General features: G+C 41.0%; 1 protein-coding gene across 13 annotated transcripts in view; it reads right to left on the bottom strand.

Annotated features, from left to right (window-relative positions):
- CASK (calcium/calmodulin dependent serine protein kinase) overlaps positions 1–27083 on the bottom strand; it is a 415898-nt gene that overhangs the window by 112123 nt on the left and 276692 nt on the right. For 11 of the 13 annotated variants that reach the window (XM_030576389.1, XM_030576372.1, XM_030576320.1 and 8 more), the window contains exons 7-10: positions 16796–16971; positions 15026–15148; positions 12704–12787; positions 2439–2538 (exon numbers count right to left, since the gene is read on the bottom strand). In XM_030576389.1, the coding sequence (XP_030432249.1) occupies positions 2439–2538; positions 12704–12787; positions 15026–15148; positions 16796–16971 (483 nt within the window). Of the gene's footprint in view, positions 1–2438; positions 2539–12703; positions 12788–15025; positions 15149–16795; positions 16972–22471; positions 22566–27083 lie in introns of those variants that run through there. The other 2 variants (XM_030576398.1, XM_030576407.1) reach the window with 2 other exon arrangements.

A 27083-nucleotide genomic window follows, 5' to 3' on the forward strand; every position in this document is an offset into this window, starting at 1 on the left:
CCACGCACGTAAAACAAAAGTCCCACAACCATAGTCCAGATTCCCCGCATCATAGTCCAGAGAGTACATGCAACATACCACCCCAGCATCTATCAAAAGGTCCTGGCTCTTCAGCACAGTCCTCTCTTGCCTTTGTACCAGGACAGCCTCCCCTGCACTTCCAAGCGGAATGCAGCCTTGCTGTTCCCAGCAGGAACTTCCTAGCCTCTCTACTAGGAGCATCCTTGCCAGGGGAGCATCCCTTATTCCCCAAAGGCCCTCTCAGTTCCTGTGGGTCCAGCTCTCGGAACCCGGAGATGTCAGTGGGTAAAAGCTCCTCCACTGCTCCCATGCCTTCAGAACTCTCCAGCCCTCAGCTCTGGCTCTCCAGGTTCGAGCTGGAAGGCAACTTCCCCTGCTTCTCCTGCCTTCAGCCCTGGCTCTCTGGCTTGCGGATGACAGTTAGCAAATCGATCTTTGCTGCTCTCCTGCCTTCAAGTCTTCTCCTAGGAACCACTTTCTACTTCTTTCTGGGATTCTTCCAATCCCCTGGTCTCAGGCAACTCTCACCTGCCCCTGACTAACCCAGTCTGCTCCTCGGGTTGCTCACACCCTCTTAAAAACAGGAGCACCTGCTTTGGCCTTGGGGAGCTAGACCTAATTCATTTAATGGAGCTAGCCACCCTGTGACAGGTGCTTAATTCCTTTAGGATCTTTTGAAAAATCCCATCTTTAAGAACTGGTGTAGTCTTTACAAGCAGGCTTCAAAGATTTGACAACACAGAAAATATATAATTGAAGCATCTTTTTGAAGGAAGAGAGGGAGATCAAGTTCTTTATCTGGCCTAGTTATTTCAGAAAGCTGAAAGTTGCACTATGGATCTTTTCCTGAAAGCCTCAGGATTTTTTTTCTAAGTTAATTATCTGAGTGAGAAGCTCTCTGAACTAAAGCATTTAAGTTAGTCAGTCAGGCATCAATAAAAATATCCCCTGGGAGCAGTTTCTCAACCTTTGGGTTGCAATCTCCAAGGAGATCAACAACTGTTGTCTTGGAGCAGGAGCCTGTTCCAGCTTCCTCCCAGAGGAACTCCAACTATTGCACCAGTTACTCCAGAAATTAATAAGAGGTTCCAAAGGATCCAGCACAAAAGGGCTGAGCACATATGTAAATATCTGGCTGCATGGTTCCTGGAAGAAAAAAAGTTGAGAACCTGTGCTTATGACATTATTTGCAACCCCAAACCCAAATGAGGAAGACACACATCCTGTTGATGCAAGCCTGAATCTGAAATGAGGAACCTTGCTATTCCTGTAATAGAAAAATTGCAGACATGTATGTGACCTACTTCTGTGACCATGACTGAGGAAGCAGCGGGAAACAAAAAGTATCTTTTAAAACACTCCAAATAATCCTAACTGATGTTCAATCAAACACACTGGAAAGATCTCTCTATAAAATGGTACATCAGATCCCCTTCTGTACAATACATAAAATGTGCAAATCTGAGTACCCAGAGTGCCCACGTCCATATTTAGGCAGCTAAATGAGTGGTGTGAAGTTCCTACTGACTTCACTGAAAGCTGTGAGTGGTAAAAACATCTGACAATCAACCTTTTTATTTGGGCACGTACATTTGAATATTCCAACTCTATGTAAATAAAATTAAATAATATTTAAAAAATTTACTTTTCCACTATTTTTTCTCTGCCATAGTTAACATTTGCAAGCCCCTTCCACCTCCTTCCTTATAGAAATATTAGGACAGAGAATGAGAACTTACCCTTCCCCAGCAATCCAAAATACATAATTAATTCCCTGAGACATTTTCTAGTATAGTAAGTTTCAGGCTGTCACACTGACACATGCTGCAACATTTGAATTGCAATCATTATTTATTTCTTAAGAAAACTTGTTTAGATGATAATTTACAAAAAGCAGAAGTAATTCTATTGGTCTCGTGTTTTCTAAAAGCTTATTTATACAAAACCTAAATTCTGGAACATCTTTGACATGTCAATAACCCTGTAACAGGAGATTTAAAAAAAAAAAAATTCAGTTCCAGAAAAGGAGACCAACAAGCTCCTAATATACAAAGATACAATGAAAAACATTCACAGGGAAGAAGAACCCTAATCCCACTAAGGGTACAGGGCATAATTTGAAAAAACTTTCAGACTCAAGTCATGTAAATAGACAGATATGATGTTATGCCAGCCTTTGTAACGAAACACTGTCAGGTTGAATACAGATCCAGGAAGATCTATATCATTCTGAAGAAGCATTCTCTGGACACTCCCTTGTAGAACCACTATAAATGAATAGCACTGAAATGCTCACACAAACTCTAATGTACATGCTGCTCTATGACAGTATGGGAAATCAGCAAACAATATAGGACTAAAGCCTGTAAAGATTTAAAACTCAATGTGAATGGTAAATATGCTTTCAGTGAAATTACCTGAGGAGGTAGGGTCTTCAGAGAAGTCTGGCAGCTCTTCAGGGGGATCCCCATAGAAGGAATTGAATTTGTGGCTAGATACTGCTGCTAGTACTGCCCCCTAAATAAACAACACAAAGTCTCAGTCATAAGCAGTAGGTCAATAAAACATGTTTACAAACACTGTGGATCAGTCAGGCCTGAAGGCCCCAAGCCCTTCCAGACTATTCTTTTTGTTGGAGTTACGAGAGAGATTTCATGCACTCCATCTATGACCTGACTGCGGCAGTGAAACAAATCTCATAGCACAGCCAGCTATGCACTATTCCAAAGGACTGGATATGGCAACCTGCCTCTCTGTGATGGATATGGCACAAGTGCAGCATTTATTGTGTGGGGTGAATAAGATGAAACTCAGAGAGAGCATTTAACACATTCCAAAGATGCAGTTGTGGAAGAGCCTACTCTTAAGGTTTGTTCTCTTGCTTATGATGAAGGCAGAAACTTCTCAAAGTTCTAAACCTGCTTCTGCGGTGGAATATAGTTGACTCTTAATGCTCTAGCTGCCAGTTCCTTTTTGCCCATGTAAAGTGAATGAGTTCCTGAGGGTGACTGTCATTGCCTTGCCAGCAGGCTTGCCTGCTTTCCTCATCAACTCATCCGATGTACTGTTTTTCTGAACATCCTTTCTTCTCTTCTGATCCTTCAAGACTAGATCTGTCCATTCAGGCTCTTTTTAAAAAAAAAAAATGTAAACCAGCTCCATTGGAGGGTGACATTATCTTTGTCAACTAGGGCTTGCAGTTCTTGTTACATCGGGGGGCTTTGGTTTTCATTGTTCTCTGCTTATGCACTAGTGAAAGCTGTGCTTTCGGGCATTTTGTCTTTTTCTCCGCTGCTCTTCAATCTGAGGACTATGGGGAAGCAGCAGCAGCCCAATAATTTAAAAATCAATAGTTATTTGGGTATGCTACTGTCTAGCAATGGAGGACCCTTTTCAGCCAACTCTACTTTTAATCTACAAATTAGCAGGCAAGGAGTATAGTCTAGCATACAGTGGGCTGCATCATTCCTTCTGATACTACATGCGTGTTCTTCACCAGGAAATTTTTTTTACTGACACTGACTAGCCTCCTCCCACAAACTTTAAAAAAGCTTATCACTTAAGTATGTCAGAACATTATACAGAAATACTGTACACACTGGCCTTAAAATAACAGTCAGCATCAGAGAGAATGAGCTATGATGATGATAAAATAGCCCTTGTTTATTTTCTACTCCCTAAAATGCCTTGCCATGTTTAGATTGAAATAAATTAGGCACCTTACTGTCTTATTTGGAAAAAGAAAACATTTAATAGTTTTTGGAGTGTTCCACTCAAATCACATGGTAACCTACTGCTCATGTGTCACTGAGGTTATCAGTATGTTTCTTAATTATGTGAGATCTCTCTCTCTCTCACACACACACACACTAATTTCAGTAAACAAATTACTTTAATATAATTGTGGTCCAGAGATATGTAGTTTACTGCTCAAAGTAGCAGTCATATTTAAATGTATAGGCATTTATTTTTTGGACTCCTTACACTACTTAGAAATGCTGGTACACATGAAATAAAAATCAAGCTTTTAAAATAGGTTGACCTCATTATGTGGACATGTTAACAACTAACAGAATTATTAATATCAAGGGATGATCAATGAAGAATCAACACATAACACATTATTAACACATAACATAGAACTGTGAAGTTGTACACTGCGAGAAAGAGAAAAAGGATGCATTGCTGCTTCTTTTATCTTTTTGGTTTGCAATTGTGATTCACAGGTATTGCTCAAGAAAGCAAAGCCAGCTGACAGTTTTCTTAAATTGGTGGCATTTTGCATTATGCCTTTAGAAACCTTCCAACAGCTTAAGAAAACATGAGGCCTTTTATGTAGTTATTACTTGAAATATTACTGATAAAAATATTGCTTCATCTAAAACAGTTATAGTGGAAAATTTAAAAACAGTTTAAAGTGAATTAAGCAGGAAACCTGTGGTTTGTAGTTCTGTATGTTTATGAAAGTTAAAGATCTGATCCTTAACTAAATCAAGGAAGCAGGGCAGAGCTTGGCTGTGGAAATGAGAAACATTAGTTTACCCTATTTATTTTTGGAATGCCCATTGTGTCAAAGGAGAATTGCAATATTCTTGGACTTCAGCTCTAAAATGCCAAAAGGTAACATTAAAGATTCACAGACAGCGAAGACTCATTTTTGTTTAAAGTGGATCTCATGCAGTAACAAGTATGAACATAGCTGTCGTCCCAAAACCACACTGATACCACAGTTTTTTACTTACTGTCAAGTGATACTAATGAAGGACTAATTTTTGTTTTAAGTCATGTTTTTAGTGTCTGATTGGTTTCAGTGGTGCTAAATGACTCTGATCAACTAACTTCTGATATAAAAAAAAATCCCAGAAGCTCTCATAGAATGCAGAAGATATTTTAATTTATGCAATGAGGCCTAAAACTGTACAACCTAAACTTGTAAAAAAACTAAAATACAGTAATTGTCCCAGAAGAAGGGCCAGCTACTGCCTTTAAAGCACAGGGTGTGCTGAGGAAAGAGCTGAACTCCAGCATCCCAGGTAGCGCTCTGAGTGGCAATGTGCCTCAGGGAGCAACCTGGTGCATATGAGGGAATTTGTTGCTGCTTTACCCATTAAGAGACTGTAGTGTACATTCCTCTTTGAGGCTAGTCAGCTGTAGTGATCGCTACTCCCATTTGGAGTGGCTTTGAGGCCATAAAAGGGAGAAGTCTCTCTGCTCAGGAGAGCTTAGGGCCTGCAGCTGTGACTGGTGTCTGCATGGGGGAAAGGGAAGGTATTTTTAAGCTTCCATACGTTCTTGTGCACCTGCACATAGGCAGTCATAGAATGACCCTATGTATAAAGCATTAAAAAAAAACCAAAACAAAAAACACCACACCTGGGGGGAATTACGTAGATGAAGGGAATTTGGCAGATTTTCTATTCAGATAGATGGTTAAGACAGGTAAAGACTTCGGAGTATATACAGATTTGGAACAATATACCAGAACAATTTTATTTGAAATAAGTGCAGAAAAAGAGACAAAGAATAAATTCCTGAGCTCTTTGGTTGGCAAGGTAGTTCTGATAAAAATGATAATTCTAAGATGCAGACATGCTCTATATGTTTGCGAGTCTCGCATAATGTCCCCAATAATCTGGACAAAAGATCAAATACCATGGTATATAAACTAGTATATAAGGAAAAAATAACCAGGGATAGACAGTGGTATTAAGCCACATCAGTGATAGTATGGAAAAGTGCCACCCTAATGCAGATCTCCCAAGTGCATCAAGTTGAGACAAGTACAGCGGCTCTGTGAGCACAGAGTAAACAAAGCAGCTGCTATCATAGCCTCTTTTCTCCTTACTCTGTTTGGGCAGGCTAGCATCTCTAGAGATCGCAGCCTGAAGCATTCTTTACATTGAGCACACGGATTGCCGCTGTGCTGCTCTGAACAGGGGTGCAGGGAGTGGGAAAGAAACCTCTGAATTCTCTCACTTGTGCAGGGTTGGGCACGATCTGGTCCCTAGAGAGAAAATTAACACTTTAATGGATCAATACAGGAAGATAGTACAGCTGTCCCAGTTTTTTTTAACAACTCCTTGAATTCTGAAATAAGCAGTGGTTCCAATGATTGTTTCTGCTTACAAAGGTTACAGTACATTATATAGTAACCAAATAACTGTAAAACTAACATTTTCAGTTAGGAGATGTGCTGAAATTCTGACGAAATTCAGAAAACAACACTTGAATCTCTCTGGTAGTTGACTCAGACATATCGATATGAAGATATGATAATCTCAGACCCCCCCGGTAGTCGTTATGTGAGGAATTTCAAAGTTAGAAAAAATAATGAAATATTAAGAGTATCTGATCCAGTGTTAGAAGGACAATTTTTTGTTTGTTCATTACAGGAAAATAGGGTCCAACATACAAGTTTTACAGTGTTTCAGGTGTGGGGTGCATTGCAATGAACAATTAGTACTTTCAGAACACCTCCTGAAGAACAGTAGCATGGATAAAGTAAAGTGGCAGGGAAAAGGTTGGTATAGTATAATATGGTATTGAATGTATATAAACACAAGATGGTAAGAGTGGAGAATTGCTTATAAAGTAAAGATTGAAGCCTTTGTGTAGACCATAAAAATAGATTGTTTTAAAAAATCTTACCTAAATTCTTTAACTAATGCAATTTTAAATAGGACTTTGTACCTCATGTAGGCAAGTTGTATTTAATAATGTGTTATCCGACCATAGTTAAACATAGGGGGAAGCTGCTAACTTGTTCAGAAGCATGAGGATTATTCCAATCCTACATGTTAAACATGGTTAGAATTATGCAAAACTTCCATGAGGCAATCTGATTTTGCATTTTGTTACAAATCCTACAATTGGCAAAGATTTGCCAAAAGCATGCCCGAATCTTTTGATGAACCTAGACCAAGTTTCAGGTAAAATCCCTCCAGAGAGGCCATGAATTTATGATTCTGAGTGGAAACCACACAATGTTTCAGCTGGATCTCAACATTCTTTTCCCTATAGTTGGAAACTGCTCCTATATATATACGTACAAACTGGCCATTCTTTAAAGAAGCAAAAACAGGCTGCAAGAATATTTTTCACATTTTAGAAATTATATTTAGAACCCGTTAGGAAAAAAACAGTAGTCTCCCTCCCACCAAGTCACACAAAGGACACACTTTCTCCAATTGCGAAGAATAAAGAACAGATAGTTGTAGACTTTGGCTTAGTAAATAAGTGCTCCACTCCAAATGCTTATAGTCAAAACCTCAAAGGATGTATTCTAGAAATGTCTGCAGTATGCTAGTCTGACGCCAAGTGCATGCACCACAGGAACAACAATTATAGCGGGGATCTAATATAGACAGCAGTATTAGGGGCGATGGAGGGGGAATGTTGCTAGGCTACCATAACCACATAGAGCGGAAACAATGCAATCTTCTAGCAATAAAAAAGACAGTTACCTGTTCCGTAACTGGTGTTCTTCGAGATGCGTTGCTCATGTCTATTCCACAGTAGGTGTGCATGCTCGCCACATGCACTGGTGCCAGAAGTTTTTCCATTAGCAGTACCTGTGGGGTGAAGCATCACTGCAACCCCTGGTGTGGTGCCTCTATATCGTGCTATAAGGGGGAGCCGCGCGCTCCCCCCAGCCTTGGTTCCTTCTTGCCGGATAACTCCGAAAGAGGGGAAGAAGGGCAGGATGTGGAATAGACATGAGCAACGCATTTCGAAGAACACGAGTTATGGAAAAGGTAACTGTCTTTTCTTCTTGAGTGCTTGCTCGTGTATTCCACAAGTGATTTCAAGCAATATCTGTTGGAGATGGGTAGGAGTTCATGAGTTCCTGGGACGCAGCACCGTTCTGCCAAACCCGGCATCATCCCTACTTTGGGAGATGATCACATAATGCGCAGTAAACGTGTGAACTGAAGACCAAGTGGCAGCCCTACAGATGTCCTGGATAGGGCCATGGGCTACATAGGCAGCTGACAAGGCCTGAGCTCTCGTTGAGTGCGCCTCGATGATCAGTGGTGGGGGAACCCCTGCTAGATCATAGCATGTGCGTATGCATGCAGTGATCCAGCAAGAAAGGCACTGGGTGGAAATAGGCTGCCCCTTTATACGACTGGCCAAGGCAATGAAGAGTTGCGAGGATTTCCGGAACGGTTTAGTCTGAATCAGGTGGAAGGCCAGAGCCCTATGCACATCGAGTCTGTGAAGACAGTGTTCCTCATTGGAGGAATGGGGCCTGGGACAGAGAACAGGAAGAAAGATGTCCTGTTCCATATGGAAGGTGGAGACCACCTTTGGGAGGAATGCAGGGTGTCGGCGAAGCTGGACCTTATCCTTGTGGAAGACTGTATATGGAGGTTCTGAGGTCAAGGCCCTGAGCTCTGAGACATGTTGGGCCCACATGATTGCTACAAGGAAGGCTACCTTCCATGAGAGGTGAGACAAGGAACATGTGGCCAAGGGTTCAAAGGGAGGCCCCGTGAAGCAGGATGACACCAGGTTTAGGTCCCACTGTGGTACAGGGGATCTAGCATACGGGAACGAACGGTCAAGGCCTCTAAGGAAGTGGGAGGTCATGGTATGGGAGAAGACAGAATGCCCTTGCATGGGTGGGTGGAAGACTGATATAGCCGCCAAGTGCACCCTGACAGAGGCGGGTGCCAGCCCTTGGGTCCTAAGGGACAGGAGGTACTTGAGGATAAGTTGGAGCGGTGCGGATGATTCAGAGACTCCCTGCTCACCTGGAAAATCGAGACCACTTTGCCAGGTACATCCGGCGTATGGAAGGCTTCCTACTTTCCAGGATGACTTGCCTGACTTCCTCAGAACACTTCCTCATCTAGCCACTGAGCAGCCATGCTGTCAGGTGCAGAGCAGACAGATTGGGATGGAGGAGGTGGCCCCCGTCCTGGGAGAGGAGGTCTGGGTGTAGCGGCAACCTCCTTGGAGGGGCTGCCAGTAGGCCCGGAAGGATCCCATAACAGTGTTGACGGGGCCAGGCTGGGACGATAAGGATGATATGTGCTTTGTCTGTTTCTAGGACTTTGCCTATAAGGGGAAATGGTGGAAAAGCACAGAATAGCTGGTCCGACCACTACAGGAGGAAGGCATCTGAGATCACGTCCTTCCCCCCCGGAACAAAACCAGGGGCAACGCTGGTTCTGGCAGGTCGCGAACAGGTCCACCTGGGGAATTCCCCACTCCTGGAAGAACCGTTGAGTGACCTCTGAGTGGAGTGACCACTCGTAATGGGGGGAGAAAACCTTGCTGAGGCAATTGGCCTGTGTATTGCGGGCTCACGGTAGGTGGAAAGCCCTTAGGGAGATGTTGTGGGCTATTCAGAATTCCCACAGGCTCAGGGGTCCTGGAAGAGGGCCGAGGACTATGCCCTGCCTTGCCTGTTGATGTACAACATCATGGCGCTGTTGTCCGTAAGGACTCTGACCACCTTGCTGCAAAGCTGCACGATGAAATCTACACACGCCAACCGTATCGCCCAGAGCTCCCTGACATTTATATGGAGGTACAAGTCTGAGGCTGACCACATCCCTTGGGTTTGCATGTTCCCTATGTGGGCTCCCCAGCCCAAGTTCGATGCATCAGACACCGGGTCTATTGACGGGACCAGGTCCCGGAAAAGAACCCCTTGGAGCATATTGTCCAGGGAGGACCACCATTGTAGGGAGGTGATTAACGGGGTCGGTACCGTGACGACCTTGTCCAGGCCGTCCCGGGCCTGGGAGAACTGGGAGTCTAGCCATAGCTGGCAGGGCTTCATTTGGAGCCTGGCATGGCGGACCACATATGTGCACGCTGCCATGTGTCCTAGGATCTGAAGGCACACCCTTGCTGTTGTCACTGGAAAAGTGGTGACCAAGGCGATGAGACCTTTGAGGGTTTCGAACCTGCCCATACGGATAGAGGCTTGGCCCCTTAAGGGAGTCCAGTAGTGCCCCTATGAATTCTATGCGCTGCATGGAAATTAGCATTGATATGGTCTCGTTTCCAAAATGTGGAGATTGGCACATGTGGACAGGAATAGGTCCACATGGCCCCTCACCTGAGACTGTGTGTTACCCTTGATAAGCCAATAGTATAGATTTGGGAACATCTGGACTCCTTCTTGTCTGAGCCAAGCCACCGCCACCACCACCACCACCACCACACACTTTGTGAATACCCTGGGCGCTGTGGATAGGCCAAATGGGAGAACCAAAAAATGGCAGTGGTCGGGCCCCATGAGGAAATGGAGGAAGTGCCATATGTACGTGGAAATACGCGTCCTGAAGGTCCAGGGCCGCATACCAGTCCCCAGGATCCAGGGAGGAGATAATAGAAGCCAGGGACATTACGCGGAACTTGGAGCGGACCATAAACCAATTGAGATTCCGCAGATGTAGGATGGGCTTGAGACCCCCTTTCGCTTTTGGGACCAGGAAATATCAGGAGTAGAAGCGCCTGCCCTGGAATTCTACTGGCATTCTCTCCACTGCCCCCAGGTGTAGTAGTCACTCCACCTCCTGATCTAGGAGGTGAACGTGTTCCGGGTCCCCCGAGCCCACCAGAGACGGGAGGTGGTTGGGCAGGGGTGAACTGAACTGCAACATGTAGCCCTTGGAAATGGTGTTGAGGACCCAGCGGTCCGAGGTTATTCGCGATCATTTCCCACGGAAGGCAGACAAAATGGTTGCCGAACACAAACTTTATTAGCAGGGGGGTTTCCATGGCAACTCCCTTGGTGCCCCTCTGCAAATAGTCAAAACTGCCTCTTTCCCTGCCTCTTGCCCTTAGAGGGCCTAGGCTGTGGGGCAGAGTGGGACAGTCATTGAGGCTGCTGCTTTTCGTCTCTCGGCCTCTTGTAAGGGGGCTCATATCTGCTCTGTGCACGGTGAGCTGACGTCTGTGGTTTGGCCTTGTCCTTGGCCAGAGGGACATAGAGGCCCAAGGTTTGCAGGGTGGTACAAGAGTCTTTCATCCCGTGCAGCCTGGCGTCCATCTGCTCGGGAAGGCTCGGTGAATAGGGCCTTCCCGTTGAACGGCAGGTCTTGCATGAGGGACTGGACCGCCACCGAAAGCCATGACAGGAGGAGCCACGACGTCTGGCGCATGGAGATCACGGAGGCCATCGACCGAGCCGTTGTATCTGTCACATCCAACGCTGCCTGCAGGGCTGCTTTGGCTGCCCTCATACACCAATGTCAAAGTCCTTCCTATCTGGCTCTGGGGGGTGACAGACCGAGGGCTGCCCAACCTGGGACCAGCCTCTTCCCCCGTCTTCTCTTGGCGCCGTTGAGAAGTCGAAGTCGTACTCTTCCTTTGCTTCTTGGAAGGGGTGCGGTGCCGACTAGGGGAAGGCGGCTTTGTTGCGCACCGACGATGCGGTGCCTTGCACTGAGTCCGCTCAGCGTACTGAGGTTGGAGCCAATGTCGATTCCATGAGGAGAGTGCAAAGTCTGATATCTCTCTCCTTCTTATTTCACAGCTTAAAAGACCTGCAGATCTTGCAGCGTTCACTCATGTGAGTTTCGCCCAAGCAGCGGAGACACTCAGCATGTGGATCACTCTTGGGCATGGAATGGCGATAGGAGTAGCACAACTTGAAGCCTGAGGCCTGGGGCATGCCCCGGGCCCACTCTAAAAACTGAAAAACTACTTCCTACAAGCTACTAACAACTAGCTAAAGGTACCACTAAGATCAACTGGAAAGGCTGCAGCAGAGCTGGAGCAAGAAGTTCTGACGCACCTTCACTGGCGGCAAGAAGGAACTGAGGGTGTGGGGAGTGTGCGGCTCCCCTTATAGCACAATATAGAGGGCCACTCCAGGGGTCGCAGCGGTGTTCCCCCTCTACGGGTACTGCAAAGGGGAAAACTTCCAGCACCAGTGCATATGGTGCACACGCACGACTACTGTGGAATACACATGAGCAAGCACCTGAAGAAGACGACTTTCATAAAGAAATCGTATTTCTGCGGCTTGAGATATTTGCCTCATATTTCAACTAATAGCACATTTAGTTTGAGTTTGTCCCAAAATCCCATTTAGGTCAATGCATGACAAGACAATCTAAATAAGACATCTCATATTCAAGATAATTAATCAATGATCATTAGATTAATTAAGATTCCTGATCTCATAATTCTAGATATTTCAGACTATAAACACACAATTTTTAAATGAAACCAAGAGACTAAAATGGAGAGGACTAGTGTCTGCAGCATGACACAGCAGCAAACTAATCCATTCTAAATATCTATTTCAACTTTAAATCTTTAATATTTTAAAAAATACACAGAACTCTTGACTCGTATTAAAAGAAGTCTATACAGCAATGCAGACCAGAAGGGTGTAAACAGTATAGAACTCTATAGTGTGGGGTTCTAACTGCCCTGTGCAGATCCCACTGATGTGCTCTAAAAGGTTCCCAGTGCACACGTTTGGGACTAGGTACCTTGTAGACCATGTCAGCAGAATCTATAAGTGGCAGTTAGTAGAGCGCTCTAAAGTGTTGCGCTCTATTTACACCTCCCTGGTGTGCCCTGTTGCACCATATAAACAAGCCCTATGACACTTTAATATTAAAGTTCTTTCACATAGAATTACGTACTAAAGAAAACCATACAAAATTTAAGGTAATGCAATTATATCTGTCTTAATGTCAGATTTTACCTTTAGTTTCCTTCTTGCATTGAATTTCCTCAGTTGCTCTACTGTTTCTGGAAGATGAATCTTGTATGCATAGCGATCCCTCTCCTACAATTAAAAAAAATACTCAAACTTCGCTCTGACAAAAAACATTAAAAATTGGCCAAGATATGCATTAGATACTAAATTATCACACAGCAAGTTAGGATTTGATTACATTCATGTAAACCAGGGGTCGGCAACCTTCGGCACGCGGCCCATCAGGGTAATCCGCTGGTGGGCTGCGAGACATTTTGTTTACGCCTGTGCCGCTTCCCGCAGCTCCCATTGGCCGGGAACGGCGAAGTGCGGCCACTGGGAGCTGCACAGTGCCGTGCCTGCAAATGATCAACGTAAACAAAATGTCTTGCGGCCTGCCTGCGGATTACCCTGATGGGCCATGTGCCAAAGGTTGCCGACCCCTGATGTAAACATTAAGGAAATTTCTTATAGAAATCAAGATGGTTGGATTCCAGAATGGGAGAAAGACAGGTGATGTGTTGTCACTTCCTGTGGCTGAAATCTTTTGTCAGTTGGTAGAACATTAATGGAACAGATTCTGTAAATTGCTGGGTAAGAGTTTTTCCTAAATTGGCAAATTACAAAAGAATTCGAGTTAAATAACATGGAACCCCCAATGTGAGCTGCTTCACTTAAGCTGCAACAAAGAGAAAACACACAATATGAAAAAATTATGCAATCTATTCAATACTGGAGATTATAACTCCTAAAAGGCAGTGTCTTAAAAAAACATATCTGATGCAAAGTCAGAAATAATGCAATTATTGCAAGTATGTTTGCTGCTTCCCATTCTTGTTAACAACATTCTTAAACACATATCACAATTTGAATACTTGAGTATCTAGTCAATTTAAAGCCATTAAATTGTATGTATTACTGATAGGAGTGGAGAGATAATCTTATTGATCTCTTTCAGTTTTAAGATTAATTGGTTAAAATTTTAGTACACTACAGTAGCTTTAAGATGTTGGTCATTTCAACATCTAAATACACAAATAATTAAATCAGTATTAACTGATCATATTTAAAATAGCTTGTGTAACTGCAGACTCTTTTCTTCATTACTATTAAGTTATCAAAGAATATTTGAATATATCACCATATAATATTACACTTCAGCTTTAATATAAGGAAAACAGATGTAGTGGCTCTGTAAAACGTTAATTAAAAAATATACTCTGGAGAGCCATATGATAGACAGCATCGTCTACCACAAATGACATTCCCCACCACATTCATATTAATAATCTGTGTATATCGCATGCTGTCAATGACTCATGGCTGTGTGGGGTTAATGAAATTTTGACTCAGGAAAGGAAGGCTGAGTTTATCTTATTAAGGCTGATATATGAGAAGACCGAATTAGGGAATGCCAATAGCCACTTCAGGATTATGCTGGCAAGTATCTATTACAAACTCAATTTTGCTTCTTCTCGCCTGGCCAACCCTCTCACCTGACTTTAAGAACACAAAATAAAGTTATATCAGCCTCAAAATGCACAGGTTAGCATTAGTTAGGGCCAAGGATACATTTTTCTGCCAAATTTGCAGGGATCTGGACAATAAAGCTCCTCAGTTATGACACCCTAGGCATTCACTAGAGTTAAAGTCTAGCTTTCCTTTGGCCACACTACAGAAAACAAAACACAAAATAGAAAGCAAGAGAGAAATATAACTTTGTTAACCAGATTCTAACTAATATCAATGCCCAGAACCAGCATTTATTAACTTCTGAATGTGGAATACCACTATGGACTTCCAGCTCTGGTAGGTTTAACATAGGACATCCTAGGGACTATTGGAGAGCTCTGCTTACATTCTCCCCAAGCTCCCACCTTCCTTGTAGAAATAGGCTTCAAAATGTAACTCCTATCACTAGCAAGGTTTCTCAGTAGAAAAACATCTATTTTTATATCAGAAGGTTGATAAAAGCAGCTGCTGAGCCTTCTCAGGTCACCTGCAGGGGAAGGAGGAAGAGATGGAAGATAAAGCTTCTAAAATTCACATGGGATTCTATCATCTGGACTCCAGGAGGGCCATAGGAAGAAGTGGGAATGCTCCCCAAATCATCTTCTACACAGCACTACTCTATATTCTACAGTCCTGTTGAGGCACATTTGGGGCTCAATCCTGCAAGGTGTCGAGCACTCAGGCCCCAATCCAGTAAAGCACTTAAGCACATCTAAATATTTTTGTAATTTAATGGCTAATCTAAAGAGCAAAAAACCAACTTCAAGTTTTTAAGGATATGAACTTTTGAGATGTTATGTTGTTGGCTTTATTTACCTTCAGCCAAGGATGATTCAGGGCCTCATAAACGGTTATCCTTTCAGCTGGGTCCAGCATAAGCATGCGGCGTACCAGATCTTTGGCACTTTCAGAGATATGGCTCCATTGCCTGGGATTCATCTGATTGTAAGCGAAGACAAAAATTAAAGCAAGTGACAGAGTACAACAATTATAGGATAGTTATTCTGTATAATGAGCAACTAAGGTATAAGGACAGGTGACATTGGCACTACTGTCAATATTTTATTACTATGAATGTACACATAAGACTTGTGCACCATTAAAAAATATAGATATATGTTAGTATGTGAAAACTAAAACAATACGTACAGTGCTTGATGATTATACAACTGGTAATATGGTACCCATTTTTCCACCTACTTTTTTGCATGTAATGTTCCCTACAGATCAAATTCACCGTTCCCTGCACAAAGCAAAAGTAATCAGGCTTTGTCTGTGGAAATGAAATGGATGAAGGGACAAGTTTATGAGCTGCAGTGCAGTCACTCTACACCACAGTGAAATGTTGAGCTGCTGGATCTGAATAAGAGGGAAATCAGTGGAGTTCCATGACTCCTCCCACACTGTGGATCTTAGGAATGCAGAGGACCTTGTGGACAACTGCTTCTTCCACAAGGCCAGTGTAAGGTTTAAAGGTTTCAGGAAACCTTTCTATATTACATTGCAAGGGTAGAATTTCATCCAGAACCACTGAGACAAACAAATGTACACTTCGATGCCAATGTTAGAATCAGTTTCAGAGTAGAACCACACTAAGCAAGCAACAATATACAAGGCGATGTATAGTTTAATCACATATTTCAAGTGTGATCAGTTTTGTGCCTTCAGCTGTTCAAGGAGATGATTACCAATAAAGGCACACTCAATTAAGCATCTTACTGTTGTTCTAAAACACTTTTTTCCCCTGAGGCTCTCAGCTGCAGAGTAGACATACCCTGGTTAATTAATACAAAGAATACTACATATTATAGGACTATCAAACTTTAGCAAGATTTTGGGCAATATTCTTACCACTTCGCTAATGTACTATAGGTGTGATTTTGATGTATGCAAAGAAGAAATGAAATGAAAGGGCTTTAGCTCCTTCCTCATAATGACTCCATGATGTCGGAAAGTATTATGAAACAAGTTTGTCCTCATACACTGTAGTTTGTTATCAATTACAAGTACCTCCTTAGTAAATAATCAGTTATTTCATAGCTTACTATACAGTGTAATACGACAAAAGTATGATATCATTTGTATACTAAGATAATCACAAATATTTTTACTAAATTAATGAGATCATTCTTTAGCTATCACATTTAGCATTTAGAACGTGAGAAATTTTATAAAATGGAGGAATACATACATATAAGAGTTTATGTATATATCACAGTCATACAGATAACACAGAACATCTAGTACATACTGAGGCCCTAATCTCAGAAACATTTTTGCATGGAAATAGTCTCTCTGAACTCATTGTAAGATCAGGATCCAATTTTGATGTTACTTTAGCTGCTTAATCCAGATAAATGATATGGTAATCTAAATGCCAGAGACTGTTAAACACATACACCACAGAAAAATGGATCAATAATGATATAGGTATCTCTATTCGCACATAGAGAGCTGTTTGTCTTGTGGAATTTTGCAAATTTCAGTCAGGCTAATTAGCAGCCAAAATATAGAAAGCAACTTCCAGATTTTTTTACAGCAGTGTTTTACCTCAGTGAAAAAGTAATCATGCACACTGTCATTTACCTTATATTTTCCTTTAATAATGCCTTCAAATAATCTTTCCTTGGTTCCATAAAAAGGCAAACAACCACTTAGTAGAATAAAAAGGATCACTCCACAACCCCAAACATCTACAGGCTTCCCATAGGGTTCTCTTTTTACTACTTCTGGGGCCATAAAATGAGGTGTTCCTACACGTCCTAAATGGAAATACAAACAAAACTGAGTAAAGTGATGTGTTTCAAACATGAAAATAAAAGTGAATAGGAAAGAAATTAATCTGCATTAAATTGAAACAAACAGTTTTAATGGAAAGTTTTATTCACGGATTAAACTTTTTTTTAAGACAATATTTTCATTTTTTATATTCAGTATTTGTGAAATGTGTCAGGATGGAGTAATCACTAATTTCTCCACTCCTTGGTTTACCCATCAATAAATTGGGTAAAATATTTACCTACCTTATTGTCATGTAATTAAAGGTTATTTAAAAAAGCTCTGAGATCCTTGAGTGAAATGTGCTGTATAACAAGTATTTGACAGCCATGGAGAGCAAGGCTCTTTATTTATCCACAGAACAGGTACGACGTAATACTGTTCCCACCTAAATACTTTACCAAAGTTTCTTAACTTTGAATTGTAGAACCACTAGAGCTGAGATGGCTGTTCAGGCTCCATGTCCTTGGCCTTTTCGCTGAAGGATATCAAACAGTGCCTCCTGTTTTTGTCATGTGAACACTATCCTTGAAGAATCATATTGACAACACAAACTCACATCAGATGCTAATGTTTTGGGGGCAGGTTTTGAACTAGTCATTGAACAGAGGACCATGCAAACAACTATTTTTATGATCAATGACCCTGAACTTTCAAGGGAGTAAAAACAAGCTTTTTTTTAGTATTACTTTTGCTCAATTACTAACTGACAAGTTAAACTGAACAAATATAATAAAATTCATTTTATTGCCCTCTATACATTCATCCCCAAATGGTCCCTGTTGCTAAGAAATTACAGAAGAATTGCAAACGCAAATCTAATTTTCCAGCAATAGGAGCTCTGTCTGTACTACATGAGCAGCCTTAGGACTTCACAGCCACTGATGGTAATATCTGGGGAAAATCATGAGTCTGGCTAACAGCTGATACCACCATCACTAGATCTATCATCATTTATGTGCCCAGACTCGACAATGGTACTGCCCAAAAGCCTGAGTCAGGCCCATAGTGCTGGGTACTGTACAAACTCAGCTGAAAAGATGCTCTCTGCCCTACAGGGATTACAACCTAAAGGACTCAACTGCTATCACCATTTAATGCTACCACTATTCAAAGTTGCCTTGCAAAAAGACTTCTGCTGGACTGCTTTTTCCTGGGCACCACAAGACGACAAAATATCTGGAATATGCTTTAACTTGGTTGTACAAGTTTATAAAGTTACAAATCTGACAACTATCTGGCAATAACTTGTTCAGTGCAGGTCATCCTTCCTTTATAATCTGTCTATCTGGTGGTGGAGGGTTGCTCCTGCTCCCTGTAATCTGGTCCCAGCACCACTGGTGGAACTTCGCCACTCTCCTTTTGTATGAGGGCTAAAGGGGTGGGGAAGAGGGGGTTGTTTCCCCACTGTCTCAGATGTTAGGAACCCCAACCCATTCCCCACCTTCTATAAATGCCTTCTTCTAATCTGTTTCCAATTCTGATTCATCAGGGAACTGAATGATTACCTGCACTAGGCATGTGCCAATTTGTAATGAAATTAATTTTACAATCTAACCTATTCACCAGGTCCCCAGGCTGATGAGAGAAAGGTGAAAAAAACTCACCTTGCCCAGGTCAATGTGGGAAAAATTCAATTATGAACCCCAAAAAGGAGACTAGTGCTCACAAACAAAGCCCAGAAATTGAGTCCGACTCTAATCCCAATGGGAGGGAGAAGGGAAGCTTCACTCCCAGTGCAGACTGGTGCTTCAGGGCAGGAGAAAAAGGCTTTTAAACCCTCCCCTGAGGTACCTGGGAGCCGAAAGACTAAACCTGAACCCATCTGCAAAACCAATCAGCAACAGAACCCCCAACCTCTAGACCACAAGGAGGGGAGCCACCCCACCTCTGAGGCGGATGTATGGAGTCAAAGATTACCAAGTTGCTTAGGATCATATGGTTTTTCCCCCCCGAGTGCCTATAGATCCATGTAGAGGATATCAATGCTAATAGTAACCTGCTTATAGGAGAGTCTCTTTCATCTTAATGGTAGAGCTACTTGGATGAGGAGGTTACCTACCTGTAACTGGAGGTTCTTCGAGATTTGTGGTCCCTATCTATAGGCCACTGAGAGCTTTATGCATGCGCACTATGTGTCTGGATCCAGAGAATTTGAAAGTAGTGTTCACTGATCCGTGCATGCTCCCTGACTCATGGTTTCGTCCAAGGTGATGAAGTGTGGGTCAGACTGACTGCACCTCCAATTTTTTCTCCACCACAAATCCAGAGGGAAAGGAGGGCGGGAAGTGGAAAATACATAGAAGAACCTCTAGTTACAGTAAGTAACCTCCTCCTCTTCTTCGAGCCTTCAACTTTGGGCCCCCGTTTGTTGATGTAGCCAGTCGTGGTGTTGTCTGACATGATGAGAATACGAAGCCCAGGAGGAATAGGCTAGTCCAGGCCATGACTAAAGGATTCATGGCTATGTAAGTTATGAGTTCTAGCGAAATCGGGAACCTGTCCCTTGGTTGGTAGGCTCGTGATCTGACTGAGTTGATGGTGGCCCCTATAAAGTCTAGGCATTGTCTGGGGTTTTTTTGGTCCGTTTTTGACATTGATACTGACTCTGAGGGGAGAAAGGAGGTCGAGCAACATGGAAGTTAAAAGATGCAGCCTGACTTTTTGTCTCATTTTGTTTTAGGTTAAATAAAGTCAATTCATTTGTATAGTCTCAATATGAAACCTCATCTTTTGTGTTTCTTTAATTATAACCTCATAAAAATATTCAACAGTATTTTGCAATTACAAGAAAGTATTAGTATATATTCTTTCAGCATTTTTTCCACTTAATCAAACAATATATTTAAGTTTAAGTTTATTAGTGGTTAACACCCTAAACAAAGAAATCCCAAAGTTATTTACACATTCTGATCAATACATTGGCAATACAAAAAAAAAAAAGACCAACACCTGAAATTATTATCTAGAAACATTCTGAGTATGGACTTGAAACTGGTGTACTAATCAGCTTCCTCATTTTTTCTAAAGGAAGTGTTACAAGGCTTGGGTAACAGTTTCTAAATGGCCCTCCTTCTCTTCCTAATTATAGTTAGCATGTACAAAAAATACACAGCTACCGCATAACAACAAACAAGACAAATATAAAACAAATGTAAAACTTTATAGTTGTCAGAACTGCAGCTGCAACCATGGTATGCAAGGGTTTTTTTAAGTGCAGAACCCACCCATTTTGCTAATTTTAATTTCAGTATTAACAAGTGACTTCAAATGAAGTTATGAGCTTTCAGCAAAGGCAGTAGTAGTCAAATAGTAGACAAGTAGTCAAACTTACTGGGTTTTATTCCCTACCCTGTTTTCTCTGACTTGCTATGTGGCCTTGTACAAAGCTCAATGTCTCAGAGTTTCCTCATCTTCACAATGGGCACATCAGTAATTCTCCATTATATAGGGATATTGTAAACGATTTTGTTCAGCACTTTAAGGTAACTGGATGAAAGATGTTAGGTAAGTACTATGTACTTACATAAAACAGAAAGAAAAAGGTTTTCATTGAAATAGGAGCTACATAAACTAATTTTAGAACTTGACAGAAAAGACTGCATCCTTGAGCAGCTCATAAAATTGGCTATTGTAGCAGCTCATGTCACAGTTGATCTGAAAAGGAACCTGGCAAAGAGCAGCCAGGAGAAAGCCCCAGTGCAAATAACAAATCTCTTTATTTGTTTCAGCAAACCGTTTTGGTTGAAGAGCCTTCAAGAATCTAGGGACCCTGTTTTAGGATTACCTACTTCACCCTGTACTTAAGAACACACACAAAACAAATGGCAACCTGATTGACTGTGACATTTAAGCTGGAAGGCAGGAAAAAAATAACATGAATTTTAGCAACTCTATGTAACAGAGTTAAAATTTTGTGTGTGGAGCAACTTGCATTTCCCCCGTGAGGCTACAATTGTTCTTGTCCTCATCAGCAAAGGAAATGAAACTAATGAGGTTATGTTTCAAAAGTTAGGTCTTCCACATTGCCTGACAGTGTTGCTGCTATGTCAGCAGAGCAGATTAAAAAAACTGCATACCATGCAAAACACCTTTTAAAGTTGAAACTTCAAAGGTTATGTGCTGAATGCCCTAAAAAGGGCAAAGGACACTTCAATACACTTATGATATTTGCTAACTTCTTTTTTTCAAGTCAACAAGGTGCTACCCTCCCCCCATATTTAATGTGGTAAAATGCTGCAGCTCCTTTTCTGGTGATGTCACACCTATAGTTTACATTTAATAGCTCTGGAGAAAGAAGGTTGCCTAGATAGTTAACAAGTTCCTTTCCAAATATCACATCTTTAAATAAAATAATTTCTGGTTTTATAGACTCCAATATAGAAGGATTTTTTTCCAATAAAATAATCTTCACAGTAGGGTCCCTCCTGTTTCCTCTCTAAATGAAACAGTTTCTTAGGCCCTCAGGAGTCCTTGTTCCTTTGTAGACACCAGATAACTCTCTTTCTTCCTTCTGCTGCACAAGGAACTCTTTCATCCAATAACCAGGCTGAGCCCTCCCTCCATTTTTTCCCAATGAACTGATGTAAATGTAAGAAAAACACGGTATTTAATTTATTTTCTATTATTCCTTACATCCAGGAAATAAACATAAGAAAATGTTGGTTTTTTAAAATTTTTTAAAACAATTATAAAAAAGAAGAATGTAAGGAGTTCTCAGTGCCTCGATATATAAATAACCTGGTAACCCTAAAGGTGAGTTGTGCTATACATAACTTAGTTGATATTTAATGCAAGCAAGTCTATGGAGACACCTTTACTCAGACAAAAGGATGAAACTGCAACTTGGACTGCTATTAAAAAGACACTAAACTAGCAAAAACACCACTTTAGAACATTAGTACTGAGATCAAAGTGAGGAAATTCAGAATTATGGCTTCCCCGTAAAGTCCATATGATATTAGAGCACAGATGACATAATTTTTATCAGAGTGTTCCATGACAGTTGGCAGCATTATATATACACCTTACCACTAAGAAAATATTTGGGGGCCTGGATGATCTGGAAGACTATAATGGGTAACATAACTTTGTGCTTCTAGGTCACACTCTAATTTGATCTAGATCAAATCAGATCAGTAACTGAAGGTCATTACCATCTGAAGGCTCTTCAGTGGCATGTGCTGAATATGATGGCAGTCTGTCCAATCTCTGTTGACAAATGTCCACATCACAAAATGATCTTATGTTGCCTGTTTCAGCAAAGAATGTGAAGTCTGAATAGATATGGAGACTTATGCCTTCTCACCATTAAAGGGGACCCTTCCAGATCAATCAGTTCTGAGGCACATTACAATGTAGTGTGAGGAAGCTTGCACAATTGATAATTTTGCTTTGTGTTCTATGGATAAACAGAGAGCTTCAGTCTCCAGTGTTGCCAATCTTAAAACCATTCACAAGTGCTAAAGATAAATTTTGACTTACCTTTGATCATTTAGTTTCTATGATTCTTCCATATTATTCCAGACAATAGGGTTATGCTTTCCACAAGAAGAGTATATATAGAGACCCAATCAGATTTTGTCATCCCTAAGGCAGGGGACTGATGACCAAGATATCAGTAGGAGATTCTTTCAACACCAGTAGTGTCTGAACGATGTATAAGGGAACAACTGGAACAAATAATTTTTAGGGAAAAAAATGTGAGGTACTAACAAACATCACCATCCGACCTCTCATAATAGAGTAAAATGTTTTTAAATTAAGGATTTCCAAAAAGAGTGGGATGTCTAGAATAATGTGGACGGAATAAAGGAATCACAAACTAGATCAGATAGGTTAAATTTAAATACCTCTAATTCCTTTCCACATTATTCCAGACAATAGAAACTTTTAAAGCAGGTGTGAGGGAGATGACTAGATAATGAAAAAAAATACTTTTCAATTTCAGTAAAGACTACCGCTTGAAGAAATCTTATTTTGAAAGATGTATCTCTAGACTAGATATCTAGATTGTAAGGTCCAGAAAATGTATAAAAGCAAAGACCACATGGTATCCAGATAAGTTACAACAATTGATGCACGGGTCTTCCTTGCCCACAAAACTGCTATAGAGAAAGTAGACTGATCCTTAATTAATTCATGAATAGACTTTTGTTTAGCCACACAGGTCTGCCAAATGCACTCTGAAATCCACCTAGATGCAGAAATGAGTTTCTGGCAACTTGTATCTTTTGAATAAAATGAAGTCTGTCAGAGTCAAAGCACTGTCAAAGTAAATTTTTATTTTCCTCCTAAAATCTAGTTTATGTAGGCTTCTCACCATACAGTGGGTTAACGTACTATCTAAGTGAAAAGAAGAAAATTTTGGAGATAAATGAAGGAATTGTGTGTTTACAATACTAACTTGTCCTTAGAAAATGTAAGGAATAGCGTGCCACATAATTTGAACATTATAATGTAGAGCAAATGGCTACTAAAAATCTAGTCTGTATGGAACTAAAATAAAATATTCTGAAATGTCTAGCAAGTTAATGTAGAGCATTTAGCCCCACTAAGAATATAATTACATATGGATGGGAAGCCATCAATATTCAGGACTTCTCAGACTGTCCCAAAAGCCACAGTCTGATCTTCAGCAAACTATATGATAGTCTCTTACTCAGCCATTTTGGTCAGAATTCTTAAATGCTGGCTAGTGAAGCACCAAGAGAACTGACTTTTTGCATATTACCCTATGCAGAGAAAACATCATATTCTCTAGTAAGATGAAGCTGATTTTTTTGATCTATGAGGATATTACATGATCCTGGGGAAAGCTCTCTTAGGTAACTAATATTTAGTAGTCATGCCTTGAACAAGATCAGTACTGGACTGGGATGGCACAACTGGCCTTGAAGATTGTTTCCTAGTAACAAAGTGAATGGAATTGTTATCCAGATGAACATTGAGTTTTAAGACCTCTGTAGCCAGTGCAGAACTACCAATATGTTTATCTTCTTTGCACTTATCTATTTTTGTTAATGGTACTAGCTCAACCTCAGAGAAAATACATAAGCTAAGTGAAAAAAAAAATCACTGGCAGACTCAGTGCTTCTTTTCTGTCATAATTTTACCCCATACCCTCCTTGAAAGACCTGGGGAACTTGACAGTCAAGACGTGTTTCTATCTGATCTACAGTTACTGCTTCTGAAAACATACATCACTGAAAGTATTTTGAGAGACAACTCCAAAGAACTGACAATTATAATATTGAACACCTTTCCTAGAAAAGAAGCAGAGATCACAAGGATGTGAGTTTACATCCATGTAACCACTAACTTGCTATGTTCCACCTGCCTCCCCTATCACATTGTAACCATGCAAATATGTTGAACTGTTCCCAACATATTGACAGACACCTTCCTCTATGAAAGTAGCCTGCTATTCACAAAGTATGACAATCCATATGTATTCTCTATACAGAGAAAATTTCATCTTGGTTTAATGTGAATTCAGAACACAATACATCTTGCTTCTTCCTAATGGCACTAAAGGGAGCACACTGGTATTTCCACACATTTCTTTTTGGCCCAGTGCGAAATGAACTATGACTTCCATGTCCAAAAGATTTTGTTATGTGTCCTTAATGGTCAGACTCTTAAAAATAATCTCGGGTGACTTGAGAGTTGAATAAATTGCATACCTGTGTTTTTAACAATTCTTGAGTGAATTTTTTTGTTAATTATCTCCAGTACGCACTTGTCCAGTGTTAACCTCCTCACAGGCTTTTATGTTAATGATGCTTTGTCAGCTTGAAAGGATGAATTAGCTGGATGAGGCTCCTCCAAACAAAGCAAAAGGGACTCTAACTTAAGAAGTGGAAGAATTTTGAGTGTGAAAGCCTGGCCTGATCTCAAGTACCTGGAAACTGAATTTACTGTCTCGACCAGTAGAATTACAGAAATGGTTTTTAAAAAATCCTTTACAGTGGTACAAAGTTTCTTTTTGGTAACAGTATAGATTCAAGGCCTTACGAAAGTAAAAATGATTCCTTCGAAGGCAAGCTTAATAGATTATTGAGGAAGTAACTGCTCTCTCCAACTGTGTTCTTCTGGACTAACTGCAATTTGGGCTTGTCAGATACAGACATGTCACTGTAAAAAATGTAGAGAAAACAGGCACTTTCCCATGAAGAACTCAAATGTATATATATATATATATATATTAGGGAAATCTCTGCAAAAATACTGATCTACAAGTAAAATGAGGGGTTTTTCAACAAGTGCTTGTCTACATGGGAAAATTTACTGGCAGAACTATACCAGTATAATTATACTGCTATACTTATTCTGGTATAGGGTAGTTTACACCACTGCAGTTACAGTGGTTTATCTAATACCACTTTTAAAGTGACAAGGTAAACTGGGGCTGTGTCTACATTGCCACTTTCAGAGCTAAAACTTTTGTCATTCAGAGGTGTGGAAAAAACACCCCCCTGGAGCGACAAAAGTTTTAGCGCTGAAAAGTGCCAGGACAAATAGCTTGCTCAGGGTGTTTTTTTTGAAAATTACTGGGGGAGAGTTCTCCTGGTGATAAAACGTGTCTATACTGCCTAAGTCACAGCGCTGCCACGGCCGCGCTGTAATGTGGGCAGCGTAGACATACCCTGGAAAAAGGCACTCTTATCCCAGAATACGAATGTCCACCTGGGGAGTTTTACTGGTATAATTATACCAGCATAGTTCTGTCAGTAAATTTCCTCATGTAGACAAGCATGCAGTATATATGGTACTGGTTTCTGCTGCTTCCCTATAGATCTGTGAATGTCAGTGAGCATCTAGCATCTGCAGCAATTCTGCTACTGCACATTTTAAAGATTTACTGAAGACCACTACAGGCCAGAACACACAGAGTTTCTAAAGTCAGCAGAAGCAAGAAAGTGTGGGGACTGTATTGCCTAAGTCAACAATACTTAAAAAAAATTTGGCTGAAAAAAAAATCAGCACATACATAGCATTTTGCAGCTGAGCAGAAATATAGTTTTTAACTGTTTATGTGAAATAGAGTTAGTTTTTGAACTCAAGAAACTGCAACTTTCTATTTCAAAATTACATCTGTGACTGCAAACAGTTGGAACTGGTGATATGCTGCTGATAAATTCCCTGTTCTTCTATAAAGTCACTAGCTCCCATAATTCATACAGGAGACTCCTGACAGATGAGGAGTGAAGAAACTTTTTTTTAAAGTTACAAAACAAAACTTATTTACAGTACATAAAACTAGAAGAACAAATAGAGCTTATTGATGAGTGCTGACAGCATACTAAACTCTGAACAAATACGCAGGTAGATAATCTGGATGATGTAAGGTTGAAGAGAAGAATTCTTGCAGAAGTCATCCTTCCAAAATTTTGTGAAAAAGTATGCTTTAAAGAAAGATTTCTGGAGGAGGAAGAGGATTGTTTGCCAGACGTGAGGAATGCTGTTCAAATAATAAGGAACAGGATGAAAGAGGGCATGAAGATGGGAGGAGAAAGATAAGGAGTCTCTTAAGGAGGGAAACTTGGGAGAAGTAGGACAAGTAAGACTTGATACTATACATAGGTGTAGTAAAGTTTTGTAGGGTCTTGGAAGGTGAAGAAGAAGAAGAGGAGGAAGAGAAGCAGATTTGAGTTTGAAGCTGGTGGTGAGGGGATGCCAGCAAAAAAGCTAAATGTGGCAAACTATGACCAAGACAGAGGAAGATTTTCACACTGGGAATTAAGGAGGCCAGATTTTAGAGAGGCTTCAAAACAGCCATGAACAGGATTTAAAAACAGTAGCAGCACAGGGAGAAGGAATGATAGGGGATGAAGATATCACACGAGGCTGAGTGCCTCAGTCATGGGTGGATAATAGAATTATATATGGTGACAGAAAAGGGAAGGGCAAAAGAATCTTTGGGAGAAATGCAGTTTTTGTCAGGTGGAGCTTGGGATAATGGTTGGACATCCAGGAGAAGATGTCTGAAGGAGCCAGGCATGTAAGACCAGCAGCACTGTAATGATAGCTGAAACAAAAGGAGTGGATAAAGTCACTCAGCGACAGAGGAGGAAAAGGAAAGAATCAAAACTAG

This window comes from Gopherus evgoodei, chromosome 1 (genome assembly GCF_007399415.2).
Source record: "Gopherus evgoodei ecotype Sinaloan lineage chromosome 1, rGopEvg1_v1.p, whole genome shotgun sequence".
Lineage (NCBI taxonomy): Eukaryota > Metazoa > Chordata > Testudines > Testudinidae > Gopherus > Gopherus evgoodei.